Source organism: Capricornis sumatraensis, chromosome 6 (assembly GCF_032405125.1).
Source record: "Capricornis sumatraensis isolate serow.1 chromosome 6, serow.2, whole genome shotgun sequence".
In the NCBI taxonomy this organism is placed as follows: domain Eukaryota; kingdom Metazoa; phylum Chordata; class Mammalia; order Artiodactyla; family Bovidae; genus Capricornis; species Capricornis sumatraensis.
Window position 1 is genome coordinate 120,918,049 of NC_091074.1, and position 14,612 is coordinate 120,932,660.

General features: G+C 62.9%; 1 protein-coding gene across 2 annotated transcripts in view; it reads left to right on the plus strand.

Annotated features, from left to right (window-relative positions):
- Nucleotides 1–4,869: 4,869 nt before the first annotated feature.
- PXDN (peroxidasin) overlaps nt 4,870–14,612 on the plus strand; it is a 66,295-nt gene continuing 56,552 nt past the window's right edge. For both annotated transcript variants that reach the window (XR_011145016.1, XM_068974749.1), the window contains exon 1: nt 4,870–5,060. Coding sequence is in view for 1 of the 2 variants with exons in the window: in XM_068974749.1 (XP_068830850.1) it covers nt 4,870–5,060 (191 nt within the window). In the remaining variant the exon portion in view is untranslated. The remainder of the gene's footprint in view (nt 5,061–14,612) is intronic.

Here is a 14,612-nt window from a genome sequence, read left to right on the forward strand (position 1 = left end):
CACGGGGGTCCTGGGAGAAACGCACGGGCCCCACCCCGAGAGACAGAGCGTGAGCAGCTTCACGGGGAGGGGAGGGTGCAGGCCTCGAGGGGCCCTTGCAAGAGAGCCGGTCTTGGAGGCGGGGTGGGAGGGTGGCAACTTGCGACAGTCCGTCTGGGTGCGGTTCTGTGACACAGCCGTCTGGGCGTTGAAACCCTTGGGGAGGGGCCCCCAAACGGTAGAGCTCCTGCTGGAGGCCTGCGCCCAGTGCCAGCAGGGCTGCGGGGGGTGAGAACTGCAGAAGAACACAGGAGCCCTGCAGACACGGCCCCAGGGAACCTGGGCTCCAGGGCTAGGCCCACGGCCGGCCGACCGCCACCCCCGTAGCCATGCAGGCCCGGCTCCAACGGGGCGGCCAGAGCCCCAGGGCCAAGCCCACTGGGGCTGCGTCCATCTCAGGCTAAAACGACTCTAAGCGGGTGTATTTAGCCATCTGTTCTGACTCAACCAACGTGAGTTTGAGCAAACTCCAGGAGGCGGTGGAGGACGAGGAAGCCTGGCACGCCGCAGGCCACGGGGTCGGACATGACTTAGTGACTGAACAACTTTCCTTTTTAAAGGTAAGAAAAGAGGCTCTACCTGACGTGAGGCCAGCGGCTTCTCGGCAAGTGGGACAGGCAGGACAGGCAGCAGAGTGGGTCACGGCACACACGGCACACACGGCATACATGGCACACACGGCATGTGTCAGCCGGGGGGGCTGCAGCCAGCGGCACGCTGACCGCAGGCCCATTTTGCTGAGGAGCAGTCTTCTCGTTCAGGATGATAAAGGGACGCCACGCGCACAGGGCTGAGCGCGCGCTCCTGGGGTGGGAGTTTCCAGCGGCCCTGAGGCGGGGACGGGGCCCAGTGTGGCCGAAGTCCTTGTCTGGGGTGAGACACAAGCGTGCAGGTCCGCGGGTCCTCCACAGACAGCCCTGCCCTCTGGAGGCTCAGGCTTATCTGCAGATGTTTCTGGAGCGCAGAGCCGTGCCTGTGCCTGAGACGGAGCCACACCTAACCTGGCATGACACCCCCGCCCCCCCCATCCCCGCAGGGCGCTCGCTGTGAAGCAGGCCCCGGTCCCGGTGCTTCCCTTCCTTCAGTGGGGGCAGCCTGGGGCGGGGCAGGGGGCCAGGGCCCCGGGCTCATCACCACCCTGTCTGGGTGTCTGTCCAGCACCCAGTCCTGCCCGGAGCTCGGGGCGTGACCTGCTCTGGAAACAGGCCTGCTGCAGACGTGGCCAGCGTCATGGGGGGCGTCCTGGGCCCTAAGTCGGCATGTGCCTGCAAGGACAGGGAGACGGGGATGAGGACAGACCGGGGGAAGCTCCCCTGGAGACGGGCCGCGGCCGGCCGGCGCGTGCAGCCCGCTAGCAGCACCAGGGCCTGCAGAGGGGTGGGGAGGAGTGAACCTTGACCTCTGGCCTCCAGGACTGTGGGGTCAGCCTTCTGCTGGCCACCGAGCCACCCATGATGCCCTGGAGCACCTCCCAGGAGCATCTCCCCGGAGCACATCCCCAGAGCATCTCCACGCCCTCCTCACCGGCTGCCAGCAAGTGGGCTGGCGCCGGGCAGGAAGATGTCGGCGAGGCCCTGGGGAGGGGGGCGGTCTCAGGCACAGCCAGGTTCTCCAGGGCTGACTCACTGTCTGGGAATGGCCCCCCGGTCTCCAGACCTGGGAAGCCTCCCCGCCAGGAGGACAATCGTCCCTGGGGGGGGGCGCGGCCCCCACACCTCTCGCCGGGCCCTCAGCACTGCCTGTGAGTGTGAGACGGCCTCCTCCCATGACAGATGGGAGCCCAGGGCTCTGAGAGGGCGAGACAGTCACCAGAGTCAGGGAGTTTGGGAAGCCGCTGGCCAGTCTCTCTTGTTCCAAACCCCATGCTCCCTTCCTCATAGACTCCTGAGGAGCGATGGGCAGAGAGAAGGCAGGTTCACCCTGGAACTAGCAGGAAGTGGACTGTCCCTGGGGGCCCCTGGGCACTTGGGTGTCTCCTCAACACAGCCTGGGCGCCTGGGGGGGGGGTGGAGGGTGGCCACTGAGTGGGGAGAAACTGGCCATCAGTCACCTCTGCAGGCTTGGGGCCGTGGCTGCGGGGGTGCCTGGCGTGGGGACCAGAGGGGCACTGGCCGGGCCTGGTGACCTGCAGGAGGGGCCCACCACCAGCCAGCTCAGTAGGTGAGGTTCAAGGTCAGGGCCTGGCAAGGGTGATGCCAAGTCAGCATGCCGCCCCCTCCCTGCCCGTCCTGAGTGATGGGGCCTGGACAAGCTATGCTCTTCACTGAGCATCGGGTTTTGCATTTGCAAACTGGGGACACTCACATCTCTTCGGGATGTCACTGAGCTTAGATACTCAAGTATGCGGACAGCAGTCACATGCAGGCCCGGCCCTGAGCAGGTGCTCAGACGGTGGGCGGGTGGGCACAGCCGCGTGACGCTGCAGAGCTCGGGGTGCCACTCAGAGCACCGAGAATTCCACGGGGATCCTGGTCTCTGAATGCATGTCTAAGCAAGCAGCACGGTCGCACCAGGAAGGAATGTTTACTGCAGGCAGATAACAGGGTCGCAGGCAGATAGCGAGGCTTGGGAAGTGGTCAGCAGAGAGAAATGCAAACAGTCACGTGGGCTTGGGCAACAGAAAACCCAGGAGGCTTTGATGGCCACAGTGAACCGGGAGAAAGGCAAGATCCCCGAGGTGTGAGGCCTCCCTGGGCCTCTAGAGGGCGGACGCGGGACACACGGCCCAGGAGGTGCAGAAGCAGAGAGCCCAGTAGGTAAGTGTCCCTGCTGAACTGGGAGGAGGGGAGGCTGGGAGGGAAGACTGCAGGGGCGGACCGGTGAGGGTAGAGTTCACAGAACCCCTCCTGCAGCATGGGCACTGCTGCAGCACGTTTCAGAGGCAGGCCAGGAGGCTGGGAACTCAGGGGCAGCGGATGCTGAGGCCGTGAGGCACAATCTCTTCTCCAGGAAACCCCAGTGGTTTCTAAAGACCTTCAGCTGAGTGGATGAGGCTCCCCACATCACGGAGGGAGCTCCTCTTTGCCCAGGCTCACCACTGTCAAACTCATCTACAAAACACCTTCAGCACAACACTTGGACTCATGTTTGATCAAACCACTGGGGGCGACAGCCCAGCCTGATGGACACGTATGAGCCACAGTGGTGGTAACCGGACGGAGAGGCAGAGGACGTGTGCTGCTGCGGACGCCTGCTCCCCGGGATGGTTGGGAAGCAGCCTTCACCCACTGAAACCTAAGGGGCCTGGAGACTTTTGGCTTGGGGAGCGGCGGCAGGGTCAAAGCGGCAGCACATTCTCTGCCCACGGCAGGGAGGGGGCCAGCAGGCCCAGGTGGGGTCCTAGCGGGGGTCCAGGGCAAGGGGCAGGGCCGGGACTGCTGGTGGTTATTGGTAAGGAGGACGAAGAGCAGAAATTGACCCACACACAGGAACAACTGGAATCCACGGGGATTTTCAACTCACACCAGTGGCTGAGGCCCTCAGGGGCGACTGCTGGGCTGGAGGGTCTGATGAAACATTTTAGAGGATCTCATCAGAGATTCAGAAGAAAACAGGGACAGCGAGGTTTGGGATTTCTGACCTAAGTTTGAAATTCGTGCAGGGCAATCAGACAGCGTTTGGGAAGGAGTGTGAAGCCCTGGGGGACTCGTGACTGTGAGCACGCAGGCCGCCTGGCTGGCGTGTCCGAGCCCCTGGAGACTGGGAAGGCTGCTCCCAGTGGTTCCAGCACGCCAGCTTCGGGGGAGCCGGGCCAGCCCCCAGCTCAGCTCCCCCAGAGCCAGGCCCTGGGGACCACGGAGGCGCGGCAGTCTGCTGACACAGGCAAGCGTCCGCCACCCCATCCCCACAGCAGCCTGGGGAGACCACCTCTCTGCCAGTGGTCAGACCGGCCACGAGACAGTGGGGGTCGGAACAGATCCAGGCTCCTCTCCGACGCTGGGACGTGGTGACCGTGGTGACCGTGGACTGGACCTCTTCAGCTGTAACTGGACCCTCAGGAGTCAAGTGTTAGAAAAGAGTGGCTTGGCCCAAGGCCCCTGCTGTGTCTTCTGGGGGCTCCAGCAAGGCCCTCTGGGGAGGCCCAGTGGGTTCCTCCACCCGTGGCCACAAGGGAGGAAACTAAAGGACAGTGAGCGTCCACCTGGGCCAACCCTGCACACAGACCTCTACCCAAACGTCTTCTAGGCTTCTCACCCTGTCCTGGGGTCCTCAGGACAGGGCTGGGGCTGGCGCGGAGGCGGACATGCGAGGAGGTGCGGGCGCTTAACAGGCCTCGTGGGCCCAGGCAGGGAGCCCGACCCCTGGCTCTGATCCCCAGCGGCTTGTCTGGAGGCAGGTCTCGGAGAGACAGCCAGACAGAAACAGAGAGACGGAGAGAGACGCGGTGGAGGCAGGGGGCGAGAGAAAGGCAGAGAGGGGAGAGAGAGAGAAAGCGCTTGGAATCCTGCCTGGAACTTGCGAAGTCCTCTAAGAGTGTTTTCTGAAACAACAAAAGCTTCTATTGCACACGTGTGGCAACGGCCGCTAGGCGAGGCCCCAGACGCGGACCTGGGACTGGACCCCGGGGGCCCAACCTGTCCTTCGCAGCCGGGGCCGCCCGGCCGCCGCGCTCCGGGCGGGAGGTCCTCGCCCCGCCCCGGCCCTCGGGGAGGTGGGGGCGGGAAGGGCGGAGCCGCGCGCATGTGCACAGCTGGCGCCCCCCGCCCCCGGCGCACAGCTGGGACGTGGGCCGCGCCTGGGCGGCGGGCGGGCGCAGTCCGGAGCCGGCGGTGGACGCGCCGGGCCTTCGCAGTCGGTCCGCGCGCCCAAGCGCCCCGCGCGCCGTGGGTCATGGCCGTGCGCGCCGCGCGCCCCTGCCTGCTGGCACTCGTTCTGTGCTCGTGCTGGGGGGCGCTGGCCGAGGTCGCCCCCAGGCCGAGCAACGGGTGTCCCAGCCGCTGCCTGTGCTTCCGCACCACGGTGCGCTGCATGCATCTGCTGCTGGAGGCCGTGCCCGCCGTGGCGCCGCAGACCTCTATCCTGTGAGTGCCGCGGGGCGCGGGGCGCCGGGGGCAGGGCCCCGGGAACCTGGGCGCGCCGGGCGGCCGGGGATCGTGCGGCGGGGCCTTTGTCCTCCGTGGCCGGACGGGGGGCGGACCTGAGCGCAGAGCGCGCCGCCTCCGGAGCCGCCTTTGTTTGGAGCTCGGAGTCCCGGCGGGCCGGGGGAGTCGTCGGGGCCGCCGGGGAAAGCCCCCAGCCCCGCCGGCCCTGATGCTCGCCCGCTCCTCCCCAGCCCCGCTCGGGCCCCCTGCGCCCGGAGCCCGGCGCCCCCCTCGCCCGCGTTCCTTTCCCCTCCCCCTCTCCTCCGCCTCGGCGCTTCCCCCTCCTGCCCGGGCCGCCGTACCCCCGTCCCGGCTCCGGGAGGCCCTCCTGGCGCCCCCTCTCTGACCCGCGTCCGGCGGGGCGCAGAGAGCCTCCGGCCCGGGCCCCGGTGGGCGCACGGCTCTCTCGGGCTCCCCTGCGCCGCGTTCCGGGAGGGGCGCGCTCCGAGTGCGGGAAGGCGCGGGCGGAGCCGAGTTCCGAGCGGGTGTGCGCGCGGGGCCCGTCCCCGCCCTCGTCTCCAGCTGGGGCGCCGCGGCGGGGCCACTGGGACCCGGCGCTCCACTTGGCACCGCGCGCCCACCCCCGCGCTCCCCTGGGGATCCCGCCCGCCCTGCCGCCCCTGATTAGAGTTTCAAACTCCGAAAAGGCAGTCCGCGATCCAGGCGCCGACTGCGCTCGGCGGCCCGCAGCCGCCCTTCTGGATGCCAAAAATAGTTTCCACTCCTCTCCGAGCCCGAGTGCTCCTGGCACCGCCGAGGCGCCTGCAAAAGGTGTAGAGTTTGGGGTGAGCTATTCAGCAAGTGGGCGGCCAATGTTCTTTTAAGACCAAGCAGGCGGACTCTCCTCGTGGTCGCCCGCCTGCCGGCCCTTCCTCGGGGTCCGCGGTGGGACTCACCCCCGGCCCTGGAAGCCCTCTCCCCGGCTGCTTCCCCGGCCGCCCTCGGGGGACGGGGCCGGCGCGTAGGAGGCGTCCCCACAGGCCGACTGAGGGGTTTCTGGAGGCCGAGATTTAACTCTTCGGTGAGTCAGTGGGAAAAACGCGGACCCTGAAGCCGTTCTTCACGTCCCGCCAGAGTCAAATACATGGACCACATGTCAAACGCATGGCTTTGCCCTCACGCCTTAATTGCTTTTTTAAAAAGACAGTATTTTAAAAGATGACTGTGGTAGAGCCAGAATGGGCCCAGCAGCGCCCTGCGGGCGGTGAGGCTCCCCACAGAACCTCCCGGAGTCTCATGAAGCAGCCGAGGGTGGGCAGGGCGGGCAGCAGTGGGTGACACTGGCGAGAATTCAGAAGCCCTGCTTGTTCCTGTGCCCAGAGATGCCGAGAAACCACCTCTCGTGGCCTGGCGGGCTCTGTGAGCAGGCGGGGGTGCTGAGCTTGCCGGGCCCCTGCGAGCCCCCAGGGTTGTTGGTGGTGTGAAAGTGAAGTCGCTCAGTCGTGTCCGGCTCTCTGCCACCCCGTGGACGTAGCCCACCAGGCTCCTCCGTCCATGCGGTTTTCCAGGAGTGAGTACTGGAGTGAGGTGTCAGTTCTTTCCATCTTCCTGACCCAGGGATTGAACCCTGGTCTTCTGCATTGCAGGCAGACTCTACTGTCTGAGCCACCAGGAAATCCTAAATTGGGCTTCCCTTGTGGCTCAGCTGGTAAAGAATTTACCCGCAATGTGGGAGACCCAGGTTTTATCCCTGGGTTGGGAAGATACCCTGGAGAAGGGATAGGCTAGCCACTCTAGTATTCCAGCCTGGAGAATTGTGGTGTGAACACACACCTGTCTTACAGCTGTGTAGACACAGGCACCTGGGGAGGAGGCTCCCATCCGTGCCAGTGTAGACCTGGGATGCGGGAGAGCTGAGTCCTCCGTGAAGGGTTCCGCTGGGGGTCAGGGACTGCGAGCCAGGCGGGAGACGGCGGCGGGAAGGCCCGCTGGGGAGCGGTGTTGCTGTGGGGTCTGGGGTCCAGTCTGGAGCCTTCCTGGGGGGCTGCTCGTTGCGCCGCGGTGACCGGCTCCGCCCGTGCAGAGGTAGCCTGCGCGCACTCTGGGCTCCTCTGCCGGGCTCTGCCCTCCGGCAGCTGCTGTTCTTCCCCATCCAGAGTAAGGTCCAGGAGCGACTGGGGACTGACAGGGTGTGAGGGTAGGCGAGACTTTGGCCCCAGAGTCCGTTGGCCGGTCCAACCCTCACTTATCCCTCGGCTTTCAGGACTCTCCCCTCTCCCCCGTCCCCTCGGCCCCCGGGAAAGACTGACTGAGAATCACCAGGAGCATCAGACTTGTCCCCCCATCATGGTGTCTCAGGGGTGTGCCCACATGGGGCCCGAGAGAGGATCGTTCTGCTTCGTGGTTGGGGCTTAGAAATCCTGGTCTGAGAGCAGGCCCTGGTCCAAAGCATGTGATCCTAGTTTGACCTGGAACCTTAGAAGCAGGGTCCTGGCCACCCCGCCCTCTGGACTCCCTGCAGTCTGGCGCTGCAGCATTTCGGAGCCCTTCAGCAGGGGTCATACGCTTAGCTCGACTGTTGTAGAATTAAGTGTTTAACGTTTGAGTGTTTCACTCTGCTCAGCACGGCAGTAGAAGCTCACCATGGTGGGGATTGAAGAGCTGGCGGTGAAACGCGCGGTGGCGTCCTCACTCTGCCCGCTCTGTCCTCCCCTCGGCCCGGGCCTTGGGGGGTCTCCTTCTATGCCTGCTGCCTCACGCGTCACCCTCTGCGCCTCACCCCCTTCTGATCTGTTCTTGTTGCCTCCTTTGTGAGGCCATGGGAATCACCCCCTCCCATAGCCCAGGCCACTCCAAAGCCACCGTCCACGTGACAGGAAGCCCTGGTGTTGGAGGGGGCCTGGGGACGTGGGCTGGGCGGCCCAGGGGAGTGCAGCCTGGCCCACAGCAGGCAGGGGGCTGGCAAGAGCGCCTCCCCAGGGTCAGGCTACTAGCCAAACAGCTGGCCCCACTTCCACCCGCTTCTGAAGGCCTCTGGGCCCGAGCCGCGTTGCAGCCCCCACCTTGCAGGGTCCCTCGTCCACGAGGGCACCAGGGAGGGAGGCCCCGTGGCCCTGTAATGAGGCTGACCGCTCAGGTGCGCCTGGCCAGGGGGACTGCAGGAGACTGGGCGCACCCGTGGTCTGAGCCTTCTACACACTTGGAGAAGGTACTGCTGGGGCCCTGGTATGGGTCGGGCCCCTGCCTTCCTGTTGGCCCTGCACTGAACCTGGCTGACGGGAGAACCCAGCTTCTCACGAGCTCCTCTGTGCAGGGCGCTGAGGTCTCTGCCTCTGCCAACAGGTGGCAGGAGGGAGGGAGAGGGGTCCCGTCAGGTCAGCAGGGGCCTGGGGTCTCCAGCAGGGAACTGATCACCTGCCCCGTCTCCTGTCTTCCTGGGGCTTGGGGAGCTCCCTCTCTCTCTGCTGACCTGGGGATGCACTTGGCCCTGGCCGGGCTGGCCTCTCCTCCCCAGGGGGGTGAGTGATGGACCCAGTCAGCCGTGACCAGGGCCGTGATCTCTGCAGGACACCCATGCCAGCCAGGACCTTGACTGTAGCCTGAGGCTCACCTGAAACAGATTTCTGCTTTAGACAGCCTGCTGGGATGAAGTCAAAGCTTTTATTAATACAGCTCAAATGCATTTCAAAAGCACCATAGGAACATTTTTTAAGTACATGCATGCTGGTGGTTTATTTTTCCAAAATGGTGGTGGACCAAGTACCTCCTCCCACCACTGACACCCCTGCGGTATCTAGAGCCCTCAGCTCCAGCCCGCTGTGGGCAGAGGGGAGATCTCAGGCACTGAGGAAGCTTCCAGGGGGCCCAAGACACCGCTGCTCGGGAGCAGGACCTGGGTCCCTGCTCGGTTGGGACACAGCTTGGCTTTGGCAGATGCGCCCTGGGAAGCTGCAGCAGGCAGGCCGTAGGAAGCCCCCCTCCTTCGTGTCATTAATGAGTCAGGAAATAGTTGTAAAAAGACAACACCACACAGGCGGCTGACCCTGGAACCAGAGGCAGCTCTGGCCTCATCCAGGTTCCAGACGCCAGGACTCGTGGCTCCTTCTGCCCCCTGCCCTCCCGGGCCCCCCGCTTCGTCCTGTGACTCAGCCTCTCTGCCTGGCGACACCCTGGCCTCCTCCCTGAAGGCCTCAGTGAAGGGGACGAGCCTCGCTCACAAGCAGGGCCCTGGGGACTGTGCCAACACGTGTGTGTGTGCCCCCCGGACCCCCGAGGTGGCAGGCGGGGGCCCAGGAAGGCTCTGCGCCGCCCAGCAAAGCCAGGGCTGGAGGGGGGCGGGTCCCTGCCTGGGGAACGCAGGCCCCTTGTTCAAGAGGCAGCTAGCTGCACAGAGCCTCCGCGCACACATTCCAGGTGACAAACTCGAGTGTCAGCCGAACAAACACAGGATCCCTGTCTCTGGAGCAGCTTCTCATCAGGTCGGAAAACTGGGTGAGAGTTGGAAGGTCCTCGCCCATGTGCCGATTCCCACTGGCCAGACAGGCTCTTCCGGGGCGCGGGCCACAGGAGGACGCTGCCGTGGATGCCGTGGTGAAGGCCTGGGGGCCGCGGCCCTGGGCAGGGCTAGCGGGTCGCCCCCAGCTCCGGCTGGGCCGGGTCCCCGCCGTTCCCTGCGTGCTCCTGGGGAGGTGCTGGGGCCTCCGGCGCCCGGCGTGTCAGATCTCCCAGCTCAGCGTCCAGGCTTAACGAGCATCTCAATCGTGACAGTGACGTGTCCTTTGGAGTGCACAAGAGTGTGCGGTTCGGGGTGAATTCCAGCTGAAAGCAGTGGGACAGCCGTGGAGCTGACGCTTAGGCAGTCGCTCTGGGCTTCCCACGTATTTAGTGTGTCTCTGCGGGCTGACTGCTCCCTGGGATTCCTCCTTGGACTTGAACTGGTAACTGCATACCACGTGTCGCCTGTCAGTGGGTGAGAGAATGCTTTTGGTGTGTAAAACAGCATCATCGCTAACTTCCGACCTAAGTTCGTAAGTCAGGGATTCATGGTTTTTTTTGTTTTGTTTTGTTTTTACTGTTGTTCAGTTGCTCAGTTGTGTCTGAGTCTTTGCAGCCCCATGGACTGCAGCACGCCAGGCTTCCCTGTCCATCACCAGCTCCCGGAGTTTACTCAGATTCAAGTCCATCGAGTCGGTGATGCCATCCAACCATCTCATCCTCTGTCACCCCTTCTCCTCCTGCCTTCAGTCTTTCCCAGCATCAAGGTCTTTTCCAGGGAGATGGATATTCACATCAGGTGGCCAAAGTATTGGAGTTTCAGCTTCAGGATCAGTCCTTCCAGTGAACACCCAGGACTGATCTCCTTTAGGATGGACTGGTTGGATCTCCTTGCAGTCCAAGGGATTCTCGAGTCTTTTCCAATGCCACAGTTTGAAAACAATTGTTCAGCGCTCAGCTTTCTCTATAGGCCAACTCTCATATGCATACATGACTACTGGAAAAACCATAGCCTTGACTGGATGAACCTTTGTTGGCAAAGTGGTGTCTCTGCCTTTCGATATTTAATTTTATTTAATTTAATCTTTCCTTATTTGGAGTTAATGTGGAAAGACAGGAATCACGCTTGTCCCTCTTGATCAGATGCCACCTGTCTGCAGACAATTCAGGGAAGCCCAGAGACGGCTCAGCCCAGCAGTTACTCCCGTGACTGAATCAGAACCGGCAGGAAGTTTAGGTAAGCCTGTGTCAGTTGTTTCAGGACTTAATTCTCGGATCCCCTCCCTGGCTCGGACACAGGGTCGGCTAACCCTGCAGATTTGATTAGTTCCTCTGTTCTGGACACTGTTGCCTTTTCCCCTTTGCTTTTCAGCTCCCTCAGGGGTAGGGAGGAGGAGACACCGACCGGAAGAACTTTCCCCACAGACCCTGGGTGGACACTGTCCCCAGGCTCCCCTTGCCCTTGCCCGGTGTCCTTCAGGCGCCTGTGTTGATGGGGGCTTGTCCCAGTCCGGTGGCCGCTGGGTGACCAGCTCCGTTAGGAGAGGGGTGGCGTCTGGATGCTCAGCCTTGGGGAAGCCGGGACCAGGCTGGGGCGGGGATGGTGGGAGCCTCTGGAGCTCGGCGGCACACAGGCCTCTGGCTCACTGGTCAGGCCAGCGGTAGGAGCTTAGCCAGTGATGATGGCCCCCTTTCTGACCGCTGTCTGGGTGGGTTTTCACTTGGAAAGGGAAGAGCCTCCTGGAGATCCGGCCACAGGAAAGCAGCCGCTCGTGCTGGGGGTGCACACCCGGGGAGCCTGCGATCGGCGCTCTGCAGCCGTAGCCACAATCGGGACAACGAGCCTCAGCGCCCCCCGCGTCCCGTCCCCCCCCCCCCCCCCACACGCCTGCGTCTGTTCACCAGGGACTCGGGCTTTGTTTTCCTTTCCTGGAATGTCTTTGTCTGGTTTGCATATCACAGAGGGAGTGCAGGGCACCGCCTCCCGTCAGGCTCTGGGGAGAGCTCGTGTGAGTAGAGGGGCTTAGCAGTGCTTAAACGTCTGGTCCTGCTTCCCAGGGAAGCCCCCGGCTGCGCTCGCCGTGGCTTTGTGGGAGGGTTTTAAACCGTGACTTCAGATTCTTCAGTAAACACAGGCCTGTCAGGGCCGTTCCTTCCCCAGTGAGCCTGGGGAGCAGGGAGCTTGGGCACGTCACACGGGAGGGTTGGCCCTCGTCATCCTCTCAACACCGAGGGTCTGTGGGGATCAGGTCTCTCGCTCCCAAAGTCAGAAGTGCTTTTTTCCTGATCAGTCTGCCTAGAGGCTTTTCAGTTTCATTGATCTTTGCCAAAACCCAGCTTTTGGATTCTCTGATTTTTCTTTTGGGATTCTCTGATTTTCTGTCCTCCTTTTGCTGCCCTCTTCTCTGGTTTCATCGTCCTCACGCTTGAAGCCCCGGGTTCCCGGTGTCTGTCCCTGGGCCTCAGTGTCCTGGAGGCTGGGCTCTCCCCAGGCGTGGCGCGCCTCCTCTCTCGGGCAGCGGCGTGGGGCGGTTCTGGGCTCGCCTCCTGAGTTTACTCCGGCGGGACCCTGTCCATTGCTGACCGACGTACAGGATCTTGACGGTAGCTGTTTCATGTATTTGGTCAGCTTTTTGGCTGTTTCAGGCAGAGTAAGTCTGGGCCCTATTTGCCCGCCTTCTTCAGAAGTCCTCATTGTTTTTGTAATTTTATAAAAACATTCATTAAATTTTTCCGCACCCGTGTCTTACAAAGCAAGTAATCAGATAACGCACTCACAAGCCCGAGTCTAGAGTTTATAAAACTGAGGCTCACTCAGCCCTGCTGTCCCCGTCTGCCTGTGGGTGCTGTCATGCTGGGCGGGGCCTGCAGCCCGGGGGCGATGAGCAGGTGCAGGATCTTGGGGGATTAAACCAGCGCAGGTCCTGCCTCCCTCACGAGGCCTCTCGCTGGGGTCTCAGCTCCAGCCCAGCTCTGCAGAACCCGCCCGTGGACAGTGGCCTGGGGTGCCCACCACCCCTCTGGCTAGAAAGGCAGACTCGCATGGCTGGGACACAGCAACGCCTTTCCTGTCTGGCCCTTTAAGGCAGCAGCACTCTACCAGCGACCCAGGACCCAGGCCTGTCCACCCTGAATCTGTGGCTCTAGGCTGAGCCAGGGGACAGGGGTGGCCGGGGCAAGAGGGCGATGACGGTGAGGGGCCAGGGCTTCGGCTGCCCTTGGGACTCATCCTGGTTGCCTGGCGGGCACTGGGTGCCCTCCGCGCCTGGTGCGCACGCTCTGGGGCTGCTGCTCGGGGCCTCTGTGCCCAGGAAGACCCAGTCTCTGGGGCACCTCCCGCTTCCCTGGAGCCCAGGCTGGACGGCGGCTTCTGGCCGCTGCCCTCGCTGCGTTCTCCTCTCCGGGCGCCATGCCTCACGGGGGCCCCTGGCTCCCTCACTTGGGGAACAGAGAGGCTGCTGTCCGTGCCCTCAGTCGTCCAATGCTTCCTGCCCTGTCCCCCTTGGCTTAGACCCCTCTGTGGGCTGCAGTGGACACCATCACGGGTTAATCGAGGTGGTGGTTGTTCAGTCCTGTCCGATTCTGTGACCCCACGGGTTACAGCACCCTAGCTTCCCTGTCCTTCACCATCTCCCAGAGTCTGCTTAAATTCATGTTCACTGAGTCGGTGATGCCTTCCCACCATCCCATCCTCCATCACCTCCTTCTCCTCCTGCCCTCAAACTGCCAGCATCAAGGTCTTTTCCAGTGAGTCAGATCTTTGCATCAGGTGGTTAAAAGCTTGAATCTCCTTCTGACAAAGGTTTTGTACATCTCTGAGTTACCCCGTGTAATCATCGTGGCAGGCGGTGAACAGCCTCAGCGCTGTGACCCATAGATCCTGGCTGGATTGCTTGGAAGCCAAGTGCTGGACCCAGGGTTTCCTCCCAGGATGAGGCAGCGGGTTGGTGTGGGTCCTGGGGAGTTCCGGGGCGACGGGAGAGGCGGTATAGGGGCTGACGGGTGCAAATGGGGGATCCCCCATCCTCAGGGTGGGTCCTCTGCGTCTGGGCTCCAGGAATCAGCCCTGTTTCTGAGGTTCTTGCCCAGGATGCCAGCAGCATCTCCCGCCACCGGGCGCCAGCCTGACGGTGCCCGTGGGTGCACCCTGCCCTCTGCCCGGAGGCACCCCTCCTGCTCGACAGCCGTGTGCGAACGGCCAGGGTCCTTGGGAGCTTGCTGGCTGCCTTCTCTCAGGGCCTGCTGTCCTTGCGGGTGGAGGTTGGCCGGAGGCACAGCAGTTACCGGCCGGTTGGGGGTACCCTGTCTCCCCAGGAGGCGACAGCAAGAGCTGTGAATGCTGCCCTCACCTCCTGTTCACCTTTCCTTCACATCTGCCGCTGCCGCTGCCGCTGCCGCTGCTGAGTCGCCTCCGTCGTGTCTGACTCTGTGCGACCCCACTCCTGTTCACCTTTCCTTCCCTGCCGCCGCTGCTGCTGAGTCGCTTCCGTCGTGTCCGACTCTGTGCGACCCCATAGACGGCAGTCCACCAGGCTCCCCCATCCCTGGGATTCACCAGGCAAGAACACTGGAGTGGGTTGCCATTTCCTTCTCCAGTGCATGAAAGTGAAAAGTGAAAGGGAAGCCGCTCAGTCGTGTCTGACTCTTCGCAACCCCATGGACTTTCCTTTACTAGGCGCTTTTAAATATTTTTATGTGAGCTATATGTGTTCATGGTAGAAAAATGTGAACATACAGACAGAAACACCAAAATAAGTGACTCACCTTTCTATTATTCGAGGAGAGTGTCAGCCTGTTGGGCTCCCTTCAGATACACAAGCAGTCGTGAGAGTGCACCCGGGCAGGAAGCCGCGGGGCCGTCTGTGCATCTGTCCACGCCGGCAGCTCTGTCCGTCCGTCTCGTGGGTCACCTGCCATCTGTGCGTCTGTCCACGCCGGCAGTTCTGTCCGTCCCTCCGTCTGCATGTTGTCATCTGTCCGGCTACGTATCAGTCTCCGTATCTGCTCCCCCACCTACCGGCCACCTGTCTGCCGACATCAGATGGGGCTCTGTGTCCA